The sequence below is a fragment of the Notamacropus eugenii genome, chromosome 5 (assembly GCF_028372415.1).
Source record: "Notamacropus eugenii isolate mMacEug1 chromosome 5, mMacEug1.pri_v2, whole genome shotgun sequence".
Classification (NCBI taxonomy): Eukaryota; Metazoa; Chordata; class Mammalia; order Diprotodontia; family Macropodidae; genus Notamacropus; species Notamacropus eugenii.
The window spans coordinates 130035315-130050605 of NC_092876.1; the positions used below are offsets into that span (position 1 = coordinate 130035315).

Consider the following 15291-nt stretch of genomic DNA (forward strand, 5'->3'; position numbering starts at 1 on the left):
AAACGAAATGTTCCCCATGCTGCCTTCCAGTGCTATAATCCTATGCTTTCTGTGTTCTCAGCTTCATCTCCTTCCTATCATTCTCTGATTCTCTGACTGGGGCCAGGGAGAAAATCAGCTTGGATCCATACAACCTACAACCATTGGAGGTAAGGGGAGGTTGGAGGGGGAGAGAGGGGCATGCAGAATCAGAGAATTTATAACTGAAAGTCTGTGGACTACCTAGTCCTCTCCCTTTATTTTAAAGTAGGGGAAACCAAGGCCCAAAGAGGATAAGTGGAAAGTATATGTAGGATTCATGCCAGGACCTTCTGGTTCTGGGCTCTATTTGGACTTTCTCATTCCAGAGTCAGTGTTTTCCCTAGTACAACACACTGTCTTTCTACTGAGTTTAGTTGGTCAGGGAAAGAGAAAACTGGAGAAAGGGAATCAATAACTTTCACTGCTGATTATTAACATCCTAGTTTCTCCTCTGCTACTAACTTTCTGTGAGGCCTGGTGCAGGTCATTTTCCTTGTTTGCACCTCAGTTTCCCATTCTGTAAAACAGAATGGCTCTTATTGGATTACAAGATCTTTAAGGATCCCTCCAATTTGAGAATCTATATGCCTATTAACAATGAGAGAAAAAAATTCTCCCAAAGTTTCAGGTGTCCAAAAGAAAAATGGCAGATGCTTCTAAGATACATTTTGGTAAATCAAGAAATCTCAGTAGCTTAGAGTAAGAAGGGTGTCCAGAGGGTGTTAGGGCCCAACATCCTTCCCATGTACTTCTATAACAACTTTGATAATAGGACATTTAGTCTCTTACTGCCTTCAGTGACAAGAAATTCACTACCCTTTGAGGGAATCCATAGCAACCAATGTCAAACAGCTTTTTCACTTCTGTCCCCAGTTCCACCTTTTGTACAAAGATTTACAATCCAGATCCGTTGATGAGCTGTCATAGTCACCATAGAGGCGCCTCCACTGGAAACATTTTGACTGTGCCAACCAAATTTTTTCCTTTAGAGCTGTTCATTTCTCTTAGACTCATTTCCTTTATGAATTCTCAGGCTATTGATAATTCCACTCTTCCTTTCTTTGAACTCTTCAAAATCCATTTTCCTAAAGTCTACTAAAATCGACTTTGTCCAGCTTTTCTCTCCTTAATCTATCAAGAGCTCTAAGAAGACATGATTGTTTCTTTCTGGAGTCTCAATAATTTCCTCTTCTTTAACAAGTTCTTTGTTCTTCAAAAAACAATCAAATATCAATTTCCTTTGTTGTTTCTTCTACTCTGAGAAATAAAATAATGATTAAGAAAAATTAAGAGACTTCTAGAACATATTGGATGACTGAAGTTCCTAATCACTACTATATCTGGACAGGGGTAACTTTGTAATCTGTTGTAGAATTTTATTGTCATTTTCTTCCATCTGTCCAGGGGATCTATAGAATGCTTTCACTATGTTATTCTTTCTGTAGCTCTTTTCTTTGATTCTAATGCAAATGTTCTCCACCATGGCTCTCTCATTTATGTTGTTCAGTTGTTTTTCAGTTGTGTCCTACTCTTTATGACCCTATGTGGGTTTTGCTTGGCAAAAATATTGGAGTAGTTTGCTATTTCTTTCTCCAGCTTACTTTACAGATGAGAAACTGAGTCAAACAGAGTTAAGTGACTTTCCCAGGGTCACACAGCTAGTAAGTGTCCAACGCTGGATTTGAACTCAGGAAGATGAGTCTTCCTGACTCTAGGTTGGGTGCTCTATGCACTGCACCATGTAGCTTTCTCATTTAAGTTCCTGGATTACCATAAGAGTAGATATCTTCTTGACATAAAGCTCTACTCCACTCCCTTTTTATCTAACCTATTGTTTATGAATAAGATGAATTCCTTAATCATTGTATTGCTGTCATGAATATCCCTGATGAATATTAGAAACGTAAGAAGCTAGATATAGTCCTTCCTGGAGAAGAGAAGGAAAATAGTTATAGAAGCAATCTTTTTGAAAAAGGCAGGGATAAAAATATAAAAGTGCAATTGTCTCTGGATCTTAGCCAGGAGAACTAACAATAAATATATTTTTTAAAAAAAATTAATAGTCCCACCATTAGAATAGAATAGAAGCAATTCTATTGTACTGTAGTTTCACAGTTTTGGTGGGGTCAAGTTAGCTAGGGCTGGAGTGAGCAAGGTCTAGGCAGAGGATTTAGATTATGAACTTAGAAAAATTCAAGTATCCTTTATTTTATTTCATGGCCATGACAAAAGCATCTAGAAAAAAAATCTGCTTTCTGGAAAATGGGTGTGTGGGCTGTGATCACTTTTATCTCTCCCAGGGCAATGAGATGAGAATATACTAGAAAGTTACACCTAGAGCTTGTTTCCATAAGAAGTAACATTTTTCCAGTTGTTTCCATTTCCAGATGTTCCTGTTTCCCATCTCCATGACATCAAGTTTCAACCTATCATGGATGCAAGAGTCTGTAACAGCTCAGATGACTCCCCCACCTACTTTTATCTGATGGGCATCCCCTCCCTTCCAGAATCATTCACTCTCCCCATCTTCTTTATCTTCCTCATCCTCTACCTCCTTGTCATCACCGGCAACATTCTGATCCTGGTGGCTGTGGTGATTGACTCCAACCTTCACAAGCCCATGTATTTCTTCCTGACCAATCTCTCAGCACTAGACATCCTCTTTACCACAACCACCATCCCCAGGATGCTCTCCCTCTTCTTGCTAGGTGACCGAATCCTCTCCTTCCCAGCCTGCTTCCTGCAAATGTACTTTTTCCATTGTTTCTCCTGCTCTGAGGCCTTTATCCTGGTGGTCATGGCGTATGATCGCTATGAAGCTATCTGCCATCCATTGCACTATACAGTCCGCATGACCCCACAGGTCAATATCAAGCTGGTAGCTAGTGCCTGGCTAGCTGCTCTCCTGCTACCCATCCCAGCTGTGGTCCAGTCATCTCAGATGGCCTTTAGCACCCTGGCCCAGGTCTTCCACTGCTTCTGTGACCACTTGGCAGTGGTACAGGCCTCCTGCTCAGACCCTACCTTCCAGACATTCCTAGGTTTCTGCTGTGCCATGGCTGTCTCCTTCACACCCCTGTTCCTGGTGGTCCTATCCTATGCTCACATCCTTGTCTCCATCCTGAAGATCAGCTCAAAGGAGGGCCGGTCAAAGGCTTTCTCCACCTGCACATCCCATCTCCTTGTTGTTGGCACCTACTATACATCTATTGTTGTGGCCTATGTGGCCTACAGGGCTAACCTTCCTGTGGACTTCCACATCATGGGGAATGTGGTATATGCCATCCTCACACCTGTGGCGAATCCACTCATCTATACCCTGAGGAACAAGGATGTCAAAGCAGCTATCAGCAAATTCATGATTCCCTGAAAAAGTTTCCTACCAGCTGCACCTACTTCTCCCCACCCACACCACCAGCTGTTTATTCACTTAGGACATCAATCATACCTGGCTGACAAGGAGAGTCATTCAATTGTCCCACTGAGTGTTAGTTCTCTCCCCAAGTTGCAACATATCTACCTCCTGCCTTTGCAATTCTAGAGATGTAAGGTCAACAAAGTAAACTTCATTGTATTATATTGTATTATTGTATTGTGACCCACAAGCAGACCAGAATCATAAGTCTTTTTGATTACCTTAGATTCTTTGTGCTAAAAGGAACCTCAGAAATCATCTACTATGCAACCCTTTCCCAAATTAGGAACCACCAGGATAAGATAGAACCACGAGGCCTATACCTCTTCAAGATATCTTCCAGTCTCTGCCTGAATGCCTACATTGTTGGGAAGCTCATTTTCTATTGAGACAACTCATTTCAGTGTTGGATAACTCCAATTATCACAAAATTCTTCTTTATACTGCCCCCAAGTATCAGCCAAGCCAGTTCATAAACAAGGATCTTAGAGATCATCTTGTGCAGAGAGGGTCTTAAAATGAGGTAGATTTCATGAATTGGGATGGGGAAAAAAATGACATCTTTATTTTGAATCTATGACTGAAATTCAGCACTTCCTTTAAGTTTGGATATTGTCAATAAACATGATTCTGAGAAGAGGTGCATTGGCTTCTCCAAGCCAAACTATGACACAGAAAAGTTTAAGAATCCCTAGTCTAGTCCAATCCTGTCATTTTAAGATCAAACAAGGTGGCATAAGGAAAAGTATGATGGCCTTAGCATAAGAAAATCTGAATTCAAATCCCGGGTCTTTGGAATGATGACAAAGAATGCTGCCCATCCCTTGACAGTGAAGCAATACATTCAAATGCAGAATGAGACATCCATTTTTGGACATGACCAATGCAGGAAGACTATGCTTATTTTTTGCTTTTCTTTTTTTCACTGGGGGTGGGGGAAGTAGTCATGGTGAGGAAATAAATGCTTATTAAACCCTTATTAAATGTAAAATCTCAAGTAAGTCATTATCTCTCTGCTGACCTCAGTTTCCTCATCTGTCAAATGGGGATAACAACCCTTACATTCCCTTCCTCACTGGGCTCTGTGTGGAAAGCACTCATTAAAGTGTTGATTGCCATAGAAATATGTACTATTGTTCACAAATGAGGAAAACAAGGTGAAGAGATTTGCCCAAGACCACACAGCAAATTACAGAGATGAGATTTGATCTTGGGTCATCTGGTTCTTTCCATCACATCACAGAGGGTATCTACTTCTGATGGCCTGAGCTTGGAGGTGCAGGATGCAGCACACTGGGGTGACTAGCAGGATATGAGTCTCCAGGTTTGGAGCACAAAGTCATCTGAACATGAATCAGACACAGTGCTGACTGACAGGCCACAGCAGCTCTCAGCCTTCCCAGGAGCGGGCCTCTGAGGACAGTGTTTTTCAGTGGCACTTTTCCTCAGAGCCTGTTTTCTGATGATGTTTCCTTGGCAGGCAAAACATCAGTGCAGTGGGAAGAGCACCAGACTTAGCAGTGAGAGGCCTCAGGTCAGGTCCCAGTTCTCATTACTGATCTGTTGAAGTAATTTCCTTCCTCCAGGTCTCTGTTTCCTCCTTTGAAAAATGGGGATAAAAACACCATGGTTTTAGAGTATAACAGAAAAGATTCTGAACTTGTCATGAGGAGACTTCTAGCCCCCAAACTTACTAGTGACATGACCTTGAGCAAGGACTGTCACCACCTTGGGCTCAGTTTCCTTATATGTAATGTGTGTGTATGTATATAAGACTACATATACTCACAAGATTATTGTAGACCACTCATTCTTGATGAGATTTGTCACCAGTGAAGAACTCTGTAAACCACCCAGAGCCCTGCTCATAGAAGGCAAAGGATAGATGATTAATAGATGGGATTGCGCTGAATTTCAGTCTGAAGCTCACAAATGTTTGTCTGTCCTTGTGTCACCTCAGCTCTCCCCTGGTAATAACAATGACAGATATTTCTAGGATTCTTTAAGGTCACCTAGCTCTGAAACATTGCAGCCAAAACTCAAACTAAATTATCTGTAGGCTAAGACCACAGTTAGTAGTAGTTGCTTCCAGTGTGCCCTCCATTGGCATAGTCCTCCAGGATCCAAGGTCACCTCTATATCATGACAGAGACACAAGAATGAAGATGATAATAATCACCCTCAATGCTTTTTCTAGGACCACAAGGCACACCAGCCAACAAGACATTGTTGCGCATCAGCTGATGCATTTTGCAAAAACTGAGTCTGAAATAAGGATGAATTTTAACCACCTATTCTCGTCTTCTTGACCTTATTACAATATGTCTCTGTCTCACCTACTTCCAATGAATTCCTATCAACAATAAGCAGGCACAAATCACTTTGAGTTTATCATTGGGATGATGCATTAAAATTTAGGTCAGTTCCACATGTTCCCCAGTGTTTCAACATTAACCATTAAAAACCACAAAAATCAGTCTTTTTTCCATCTTCCTGGCTCCAAAAGATATTTAAAATAAAATTTTCTCAATGATGCCTAGCTGTCTCTTGATTTTTCTCCTTTCTTTACATGTTGATAATAACAATGACCACAATAGCACTAAGGAGCAGCCCTGGCATAATTGATAGAGAGCAGGTCTCAAATCCAGGAAGGCCTGGGTCAAAGTCTTGCCTGTGAGGCATTCTGATTGTATGGGTCCTTGCATATAGAACCTCTCAGTGTTTTAGGGAACTCTCTAAGACTATATGCTGAAGAGAAGGTGTCAGCTTACATTGGTAGAGGAAGTTTCTTCAACTGGAAGTTCCCTATATCAATGAAATCACATTTTCTATCCCTATCTCTAATAACAGTACAAAAGCATTTCTATAGGACTTTACAGTTGCAAAAATACACACTTTATGTGTATTAGCTGATTTGATCTTTATACCAAACCTGTCAAGCAAGTACAAGAAAAGCTATGATCTCCATTTTTTAGATAAGGAAACTGAAGGGCAAAGAGAGAAAGAGAAAGGGAGGGGAAGGGACTTGTCCAAGGTCTTGCAAAGTGTAAGTGGCTGAGCCAGGTCTCCTAACCTATACCCAATGAGAGATCATTGATTATGTACTGATCTAAGGCTATGCCTTTGACTGATTTCTTCTTTGCACAGAGGTTAGGAAGTTTCTGGCATCATTCCCAGGGTATACTTCAGGGGAATTCTGCAGGGAAATTTTCTTTAGATCAGTTCCAGCTAAGAACTTCCAGTTCCTTTCCTCACCTACCTGGAGCCTCCTCTAAATTTTGTTGTCTGGACTGACGCTTACCTAGGCCCTTACCCTAAGAACCTCCCCTTTTCTACACTGAGTATCTACTGTGTTGTAGTAAAAAGAGCACCAATCTTTGAGTCAGAAAGTCTAGTTCTGACTAATAAAAACTGTGTGACCTTGTCCAAGTCACTTAATAGCCATAGCAACTGTAAAGTGAGTGATGTAGGCAGGCATAATGACTTCTAGGACTTTTAGTCCTGAAAGTAAGATTCTATTTCTTAGGAAAGTATTTTATAAACCTCACCATAAAATTTGAGTTATATTTGTATATATATACTCTCTCTCTCTATATATATATATATATTGTATATATACATGTACTCTACACTTAACTTTGACTGGTTAGTCCCATGTCATAGGACCAATATCTACCAGAGTTCCCATTTCCCTTCACCTCCAATATAGATTAAGAAAATGATTGGCCTAGTGGTGGGTCAAGGTTCAAGCTATGCCTACCTTGATGCAACTTCCTGGTGTTCTTTGGCTGTGTGAACATGGCTTCTTGGTCACCGGGTGTATAAAAGGTCCCCATGAATCTCCACTTTCTGACATACTGACATGGTTTTATGTGGAGATGAGGAACCTATGTCAGTAGAAGCTAAGTACCATATCCTTGTTACAAATCCTTGCTATGGTTGGGCTAAGTAACCCTCCTTTTGTTAAATGTTCAATGACTTACAAGTGTTTCATTTCATTATAACACCAAACCTGAGTTAACAGGGGTCTGGCCTCATCCCAAGAGCCTCTCTCTTAATGTCACCAGTGATACTTGGCTTCTAGGGTCCTCCACTTCTCCCAGGCTCTGTTGATTTCAGTGTAAATAACTTCTTCCTTTTCTTCAATGCACCTGACACACATCTTCAATATTTCCACACTTGAAAAGATTAATGATGTTTTTGCCATGAATCCTCCCTTGATTCAAATGCTAGCCTCTTCCCTTTCCAGACATGTACCTTAATACAGGGGCTCTTAATCTGGGGTCCATACAATAGATTTCAGGGAGGTCTGTGTATTTGTTTCTTAAAGTGTATTTTGATAACTATATTTCATTATACTTGGTTTCTTCAGGAATCTTGTGAATTTTATCTTATGCAATTAAAAACATTGTTCTGAGAGGGAATTCATAGATTTCACTCAGCTGCCTAATGGGTCTATGGTGCAAAAAAAAGGTCTTTTAGTAGATGGCTGGTCCTTTTGATGATGAGTTTCTTTACAATTTGCTAGGCCAGATTTCTGGCCTGGCAGGACCTGCCAAAACCTGAGTTGCCCTGGCACCATGGTCTCTAGAAGACCAAGAAGACTTTCATATTATGATGGAATATTGGAGGAAGACTCGAGAGGGGAGCTGAGACAGAAGTTGGAGTTTTCAAAGAGTTTTCGTGTCATTTAAGGGAGAGAAAGGGAAGTTGACAAGCTGACAGAACCCATGACTGTCAGATGATACAGCCAAGGTCTCAGACCCTGAGATCCCTTTCATTTGTGGTCACTAAAGCCAGCTGAGAAATACCTTTGAACATAGAACACAGAAAATTAGTGCTATAAGGGACCTAAGGACAGAAAAGACAGAATGTCAAAGCTGGAAGTGAACTTAGAACACAGAATATTAGAGCTGAAGAGACCTATTTTATTATGTAATAATAGTTGCCAGCATTTCTATTGCGCTTAAAGGTTTGCAAAACATTTTACAAATGTCTCAGTTGATCCTCACAATGACCTTGTTAGGTAGGTACTATGATTATCCCCATTTTATTGATGAGGAAGCTGAAGAAAAGAGAAGTGGTGACCTGGCCAGGGTCACACAATGAGCAAGTGTCTGAGGCTGGTTTTGGACTCAAGTCTTTCTCACTCCAAATCTGGCATTATCTGCTATGATGCTTACGTGCCTAAACTGTCATGGATAGTCAGAGGATTCATTGGTTGCTGAATTAGGAGATGGAAAAGAACTTAGAGATCACTTGGTTCAGCTTATTCATTTAATAGATATGAAACTGAGTACCCAAGAGAAGAAACTACTTACTCCCACAAGTAACTTTTTAAAAATTCGCTAGGATTTGAATCCAAGACCTCTGACCCTAAATCTAGCATCCTTTTCACTAAACGACACTTTCTCATCTAGTTGCAGAAGCTGGTTCAGCTTCCTAGGTTCACCAACTGACCCTGGACTAGTTTTATATGTTCATAGCTACTAAAAAAAAAGATCCTATCCATCAGGCTTATTGCACTTGGAATGTAATATTGTATACAACTGTCATCTAACTTACTACTTTATCTCTCTACTAGGCTGTAAGCACCATGAAGAAAGGGGCCATATCTTCTCTAAACTTTGTATATCCCTCGGTACCCAGCATACAGTAGGTATTAATAAAGATTTGCCAAATAAATGAAGTAATGAATGAATGAGAAAGAATCCACCTAGGGAAGTATCATTTCTTCACAATTTTATCATACCATGCCCCTTTTCTCAGTAAAATGTAAGCTTCTTTGGGCAAGAGACTATTTGTACTCCCAAGGCCTATCAAAACAAAGTAAGTGTTTAATAAAGGCTTGTGGGGTTGTATTAAATTATTATTATTATTACTAATAAATAAATAAATGGGAAAATAATAATTCCTCATATATTCAGGGCAAAAGTTTATAAAACATTTTTCAGGTTACAACTACTCTCCTGGTTTCAAAGTGTTTTATTATTTCAAATAGCCCTATCATTTACAAAGCACTTTACAGATAATGTAGCCTTGCACAGGTTTCAAAGAACTTTATAGTTTAGAAAGTACTTTCATATCAATTATCTCCTTCTAACTTCATAACCACAGTGTGAGAATCAGAATCTCAGAGCTGAGGAGAAACCTCATTGGCCATCTAAATTAAGCCCAACTTCAAGCAGGGATTCTAGCTGATATATCCTCAATGAGTGGTCATCCAGGATCTGCTTAACTCTCTTCAGTGATGAAGAACTCGCTACTCCCCAAAATAGCCCATCTTAGTTTTGAGAGACTCTAATTGTTATACTGTTACACTGAACCGAAATCTGCTTCTAAAAAACTTCACACACACACACACATACACACACACACACACACACACACACACACACACACACTCCTATTGTTCTTGGTTAGCTCTCTCTAGGGCCAAACGGAACAAATCTACACTCTCTTCCCTCTGATTCCCTATGATTGCTTTTCAAATACTTCAAGACAGTAATTATGCCATCTCTAAACTTCCCCTTCAGGTTAAACACCTCCATTTCCTTCAATCAATTATCATACAACATCCTAGTCAAATTCTGGATGTTTTTTACTTTGTTAACATTACTTATCAATAAGATAGATATGATAGAGATCATTATCCCCATTCTACATATGAGCAATTGAGTCTCAAGATGACTTTTTCAAGTGACTTTTTCAAGATCATACTGCTTGTAAGCAGAAAAACTGGGATACAAGTCTTCTCACCAAGATACTGTGCTACAAGCCCCATAATAGGGTAATAATTCATAATTTGGAAACAAGGTGCTGACTCTAGCTACAGATATATCATTGCCCATGGCACTACTCCAGGTACCAGAAACAGGTTGCTAACCATGGTGCTGACTTAGCTTAGTTCCTGGTTTGTTTATTGTTGTTTATGGATCTTAGGATCTGGAGCTAGAAGGGGTCCTAATTAGAGGTCATCTAGTCCAATCTCCTCATTTTCTGGATGAAGAAACTGAAGCCAAGATAAATTAAGTAATTTGCTCAAGGTAATATAAATAGCAAACAGCAGAGCTGGGACTTAAAACCATATCCTCTGATTCACCATCAAATGCTGACTAAGCTGCCTCACATAAATTAACCACCCTCGTATTAGAGTTGTTACTAGTGAGAGTTTCAAGATGAAGCAGAGACGCTGTCCCCATACTGTCTATTGGTTGAGTTTGCAATTAAAGCATACCTGGAGTCATGAGTGCTCTACGTCCTACCCTGGTCTAACATATCTTCTTCAGCCCCTGCATAGTGGGGTCCTTTTGTAGATAATAAGTATTTATTAAGTATTTACTATGTTCAAAGCATTTCATCAAATGATGTCTCATTAGTCCATGTCTGCAATTAGGGATCAGGTATATTTATACATGGGATAATTGAGCCACGTTAGGTCAGTGGTCTAGGATAAAAATTTGGCTCACAGGTAAGTCAGTGCCTCAGCTTCTGTCTGAGATATGACATTCTGAGGCTCCACTATCATTCACAAATTGAGTGGGTAGATGAGCTACAGTCAATATAAACAGGATGTAAACTGTCACCTTAGTCCCACATGCTTGGAATGCTCTCCCTCCTCAATTCCCCCTTTAGAGTCCCTCTTTTCCTCTAAGGAACAGCTCAAATACCATCTTCTGCGTATTTTCCTATATTCCTCCAACTGCTGATGTCTGCCTTATGGATCCCTTTCTCAGAATCTTGTTTTTAAATGCATAAAAGGAAACTGAGCACATTGAAATATAGATATCAAATTGTTTTTAAAAGTTCACAGATCCTAGGATAAGAATCCCTGGCCTAAACCCCTCATTATACAGAAGAGGAAATTGAGGCCCAGAGAGAAAGTGAATTACTTAAAGTCACATGGATATGAACAGCAATGGGATGTGAATCCAGTTTATCTGACTCCACATCTGTGGTTATTTTGCCTCCATCATGAAGTCATGGATATATGAAAATTTTTTATAACCAGAAAGTACTATACAGAAGGGAGGCATAGTTATTGCTATGGGGGCTGAAGCAGGAACATAATGCCCCCACTTCCTGGTTAATCTCAAATAAACAAACCCCAGAGGCTCTCCTCTTCTCCTCTGGTGCCAGACAGTTGTTATTGTCTGTCTGGCAGGCAGCTTCCCCAGGGCAGGAGGGAGAAGAAACCTCAGGGGCAGAGGTGCTGGTGCTAATCTCCAATAGTCTGGGGGAGACATTAGTCCCTCTAGGGAAGAGAAGAGGTGGAAAGGGGTGAGGAAAGATCATTGTCCTGGATTTAAAGGACCCAGGGATCACTCAGAGTTGGACTACTCTAATCCCGCAGAACTGGGAGCCTGTGGCTGGCCAGATGGGGAGGGGAGGCACTGGAACCAGGCTTTCTCAATCTGGGTAGGTGATCAGGGAAATACTATGTAGGGCCCCAGATTCCTAATGTCTCAGGACTTCCTAGGGCTGTGCTAAGAGGCGAAGTCAGAGAGAGAAGGGAGACAGGGATGAGACAGCTCTCTCATTCTCCATCTCTGAGCTCTGAAAGGAGAAGCTCCAACTCTCTATATCAACAGGGCAATATGGCAGCCCAAAAAAAGCTGATGTAATCTTAGCCTTCACTGAGAGGCACAGCACTCAGAACCAGAGCAGGACATCCCTGGTATTCTTTGCCTTGGTCAGACCACCTCTGGAATGTTGTGTATAGTTCTAGAGCAACACAATAAGAAGGATGTTGATAAATCAGAAAGATCTGGAGAAGGCAGACAAGGATGGTGAGGAACCTCTAGACTACAGTATCTAATGATCAATAGGAGGACCTGGGGATACCTAGAAAAAAGAAGAGAGGAGAGGACTTAGGGGGAACATGAGAACTATCTTTAAGTATTTAGAAGGTTTTCTTGGGAAGGAGAGATGCATTGAGTTCTGCTTGGCCCCTGAATACTGGTGGAGAGGCATATTTAACCTCAAGGTAAGAATAACACCTTAATAATTCTTTGACTCAGAAGTTTGACCATTGAATGATATGTTTATTGACCACAATAATTAAGGAAGACCATTTCCTAAGGTGCAGAGAGTTTTGAACTGCATTAATAAGGGAGTACCTATATTGATAAAACCATGGAACCTTGAGGTACTCTTTGGCAATTAAGTATGCCTTCTATATTCTTTCCTATGCCTTTTTTTTTGCTCAGAAACCTTTTCTTTATACAACATAAAAAGGTGGGTCCCAGCCTCAATTCTCCAGAAAATTAAACACAAAAGATAGAATGAAGCGAATGACATGGAACAGAACTTAGAGCTAGAGATCAACCATAGAAAACAACTAGCCTAGCCTCCTTATGTTTTAAAGGAGGAAACTGAGGTTCAGGGGGTTAAATGACTTGTAAAATGACAGTGCATTAAGCAGCAGAGTCAAGATTTGAACTTCTCTGCTCTGGTTCTAATCCAGTAAATTTTCTAACATGCATGAATTAGAATGCGGCATGATGGGGTCAAGAGGGGTGGAATGGATAGACAAGAATGGATGGGCCAAGCTTGAGGACAATTGTGACACTGGAGAACTCTATCTTTGGTTCACATCACTACCACTTTCTCATTTCAGTGCCTCCTCCCATCTTGCCTCAAGTGCCTGGTTGCTCCTCTCATCTTTTACTAGGAGGAAAGGGTCTGATAAATTTGTTCCTACCAAGATGCTGGGCATGTATATTCTCCTTCTCCCAGAGATGCTTTTATTTTTATAAGAGGTCAATAATTACTCCAAAGAAATAAACCACCCCTGGAGAGTGAGATGGGGTTGGAGACTTTGGGCTAGAGAGAGACACCTACTGTCCCCTGTCTCACCATGTAGATCGTCTCCCGCCTCACCTTGTGGATCCCATCTAAAATATTGTTGTGTACATGGGACATTTGTACATTGAATCTCAGTGATTTCCATTCTTCCTCAAGGGTTGCCTTATCTTCATTCCTAGTCATATCACAGACTCCATTGATTTGAATTTTGTTCTTAATTTCATTTCCCAAACTTCTCAGGGTCAGTATGAGAGGTCTGAGGAAGTTGGAGAGGTTCATCCTGGGGGGAGAAAGGATGTTGGGGAAAATAATCTCTATCTTCAAATAAATGGAGATGTTATGGAGAAAAAGAAGCAGATTTCTTCGATTTGAATCCCAAGGTGAGAAAGAGAAATAATGGAAGGAAAGATTCCTGGACTGGGAATGAAGGGGTGGGATGGTCACCTAGTGAACAGAAAAATGGACCTGGAATCAGGAAAACCTACGTTCTGATATTACTTTAGATACTTAGATACTTATTAGCTGTGTGCTCCAGGACGTCACTTAAACTCCTTTGTGCCCCAGTTTCCTCATCTGTAAAGCAAGGGAATCGGTCTTCTCTAGCTCTAATCTATGATCCTATGAGTTCTAGCCCCATCTCTGATTCACTGTGTGACCTTTTTAAAAAAGAAACGTTTTTTCTTTAGTTTATTCTTTCATTATTCATCCTGACTATTGCCAGCCTATTAGATTGTAAGTTTCTTTAAGGCAATAACTGTCTTTGTATTTGTTTCCTTTTTTGTCTTTTTTTTTTTTTTTGGAGTGGAGAAGGCAAGGTAATTGGGGTTAAGTGACTTACCCAAGGTCGAAAAGTTAGTAAGTATCAACTGTCTCAGGTTGGATTTGAACTCAGGTCCTCCTGACTCCAGGGACAGTGCTCTATTCACTGCGCCACCTAGCTGTCCCTCACTGTGTGACTTTTAACAAATCACTCTTTTTGGGTCTCAGTTTCCTTGTCTATAAAATAAGAGAACTGGACTAGATCTCTGAAATTTTTTCAATTATGACATCCTACAATTCTAGTCTTGGATCATCTTCCTGAGTTCAAATCTGGCCTCAGACACTTACTAGTGGTGTGACCCTGGACAAGTCACTTAACTCTGCTTGCCTTAGTTTCCTCATCTGTAAAATGAGCTAGAGAAGGAAATGGCACATAGTAAATGATGTTTCAATTATTCAAGTTCATTGTTCTAGATTCTATGGATAAAAAGAGAAAATAAGATAAAAATCATTCTTAAGCTATTATTATTCACATTTTACAGATGAGGAAATTGAGGCATATAGTAATTAAGTACCCAGGGTCATACAGCTAGTAAGTATCTGACAACAGATTTGGATTCAAATGACAGGATTTCAACCCAGGTCTCCCTGGTTCCAAGGCTGGCTTTCTGTCCATGACACAGCACAATGCATAGAGCTAAGTAATGACAATGCATACATAAAGAAATTTAAAGGACAGAGCACTAAATACTGGAGCAATCAGAAAAGGTCTGATAGTATCCCTTAAACTGAGCTTTGGAGGAAGCTAGGGGCAACTGGGTAGAGTGCCAGGCTTGGAGTCAGGAATACCTGAATTGAAATCTGGCCTCAGATACTCACTAGCTGTGTGACCCTGGACTAGTCACTTAAACCCTGTTTGCCTCAGTTTCCTTAGCTATAAAATGAGCTGGAAGAGAAAATGGCAAACCATTCTAGTATCTTTGCCAAAAAAGAAACTCCAAATGGGGTCATGAAGAGTCAGAAATGACTGAAAGACACCTGAACAACAAGGGATTCTAACAGGTAAAAAAATAAAGAGAGAGTGTGTTTGAAGCACAGAGAACCATTTGTGTAAAGATCTGAAGATGAGAGACAGAATGCGTGATACGGGGAACAGCTAGTTGGGCTGCTTCATGGTGACACAGAGTATAAAAGAGGAGTGATATGAAGCAGTACTTTAGTCCTTCTATAACCCACCTCCCAAGGTGGGTGTAACAAAAGGACTCTCTGAGTCTTAAAAGCTATTAGGC

General features: G+C 40.5%; 1 protein-coding gene across 1 annotated transcript; it reads left to right on the top strand.

Annotated features, from left to right (window-relative positions):
- The first annotated feature begins 2412 nt into the window (after window positions 1-2412).
- Window positions 2413-3391, top strand: LOC140508895 (olfactory receptor 2AT4-like). Its single transcript, XM_072616800.1, has one exon. It carries the CDS (start codon window positions 2453-2455, stop codon window positions 3389-3391), a length of 939 nt encoding a protein of 312 aa, XP_072472901.1. The 5' UTR covers window positions 2413-2452.
- The last annotated feature ends 11900 nt before the right edge of the window (window positions 3392-15291 follow it).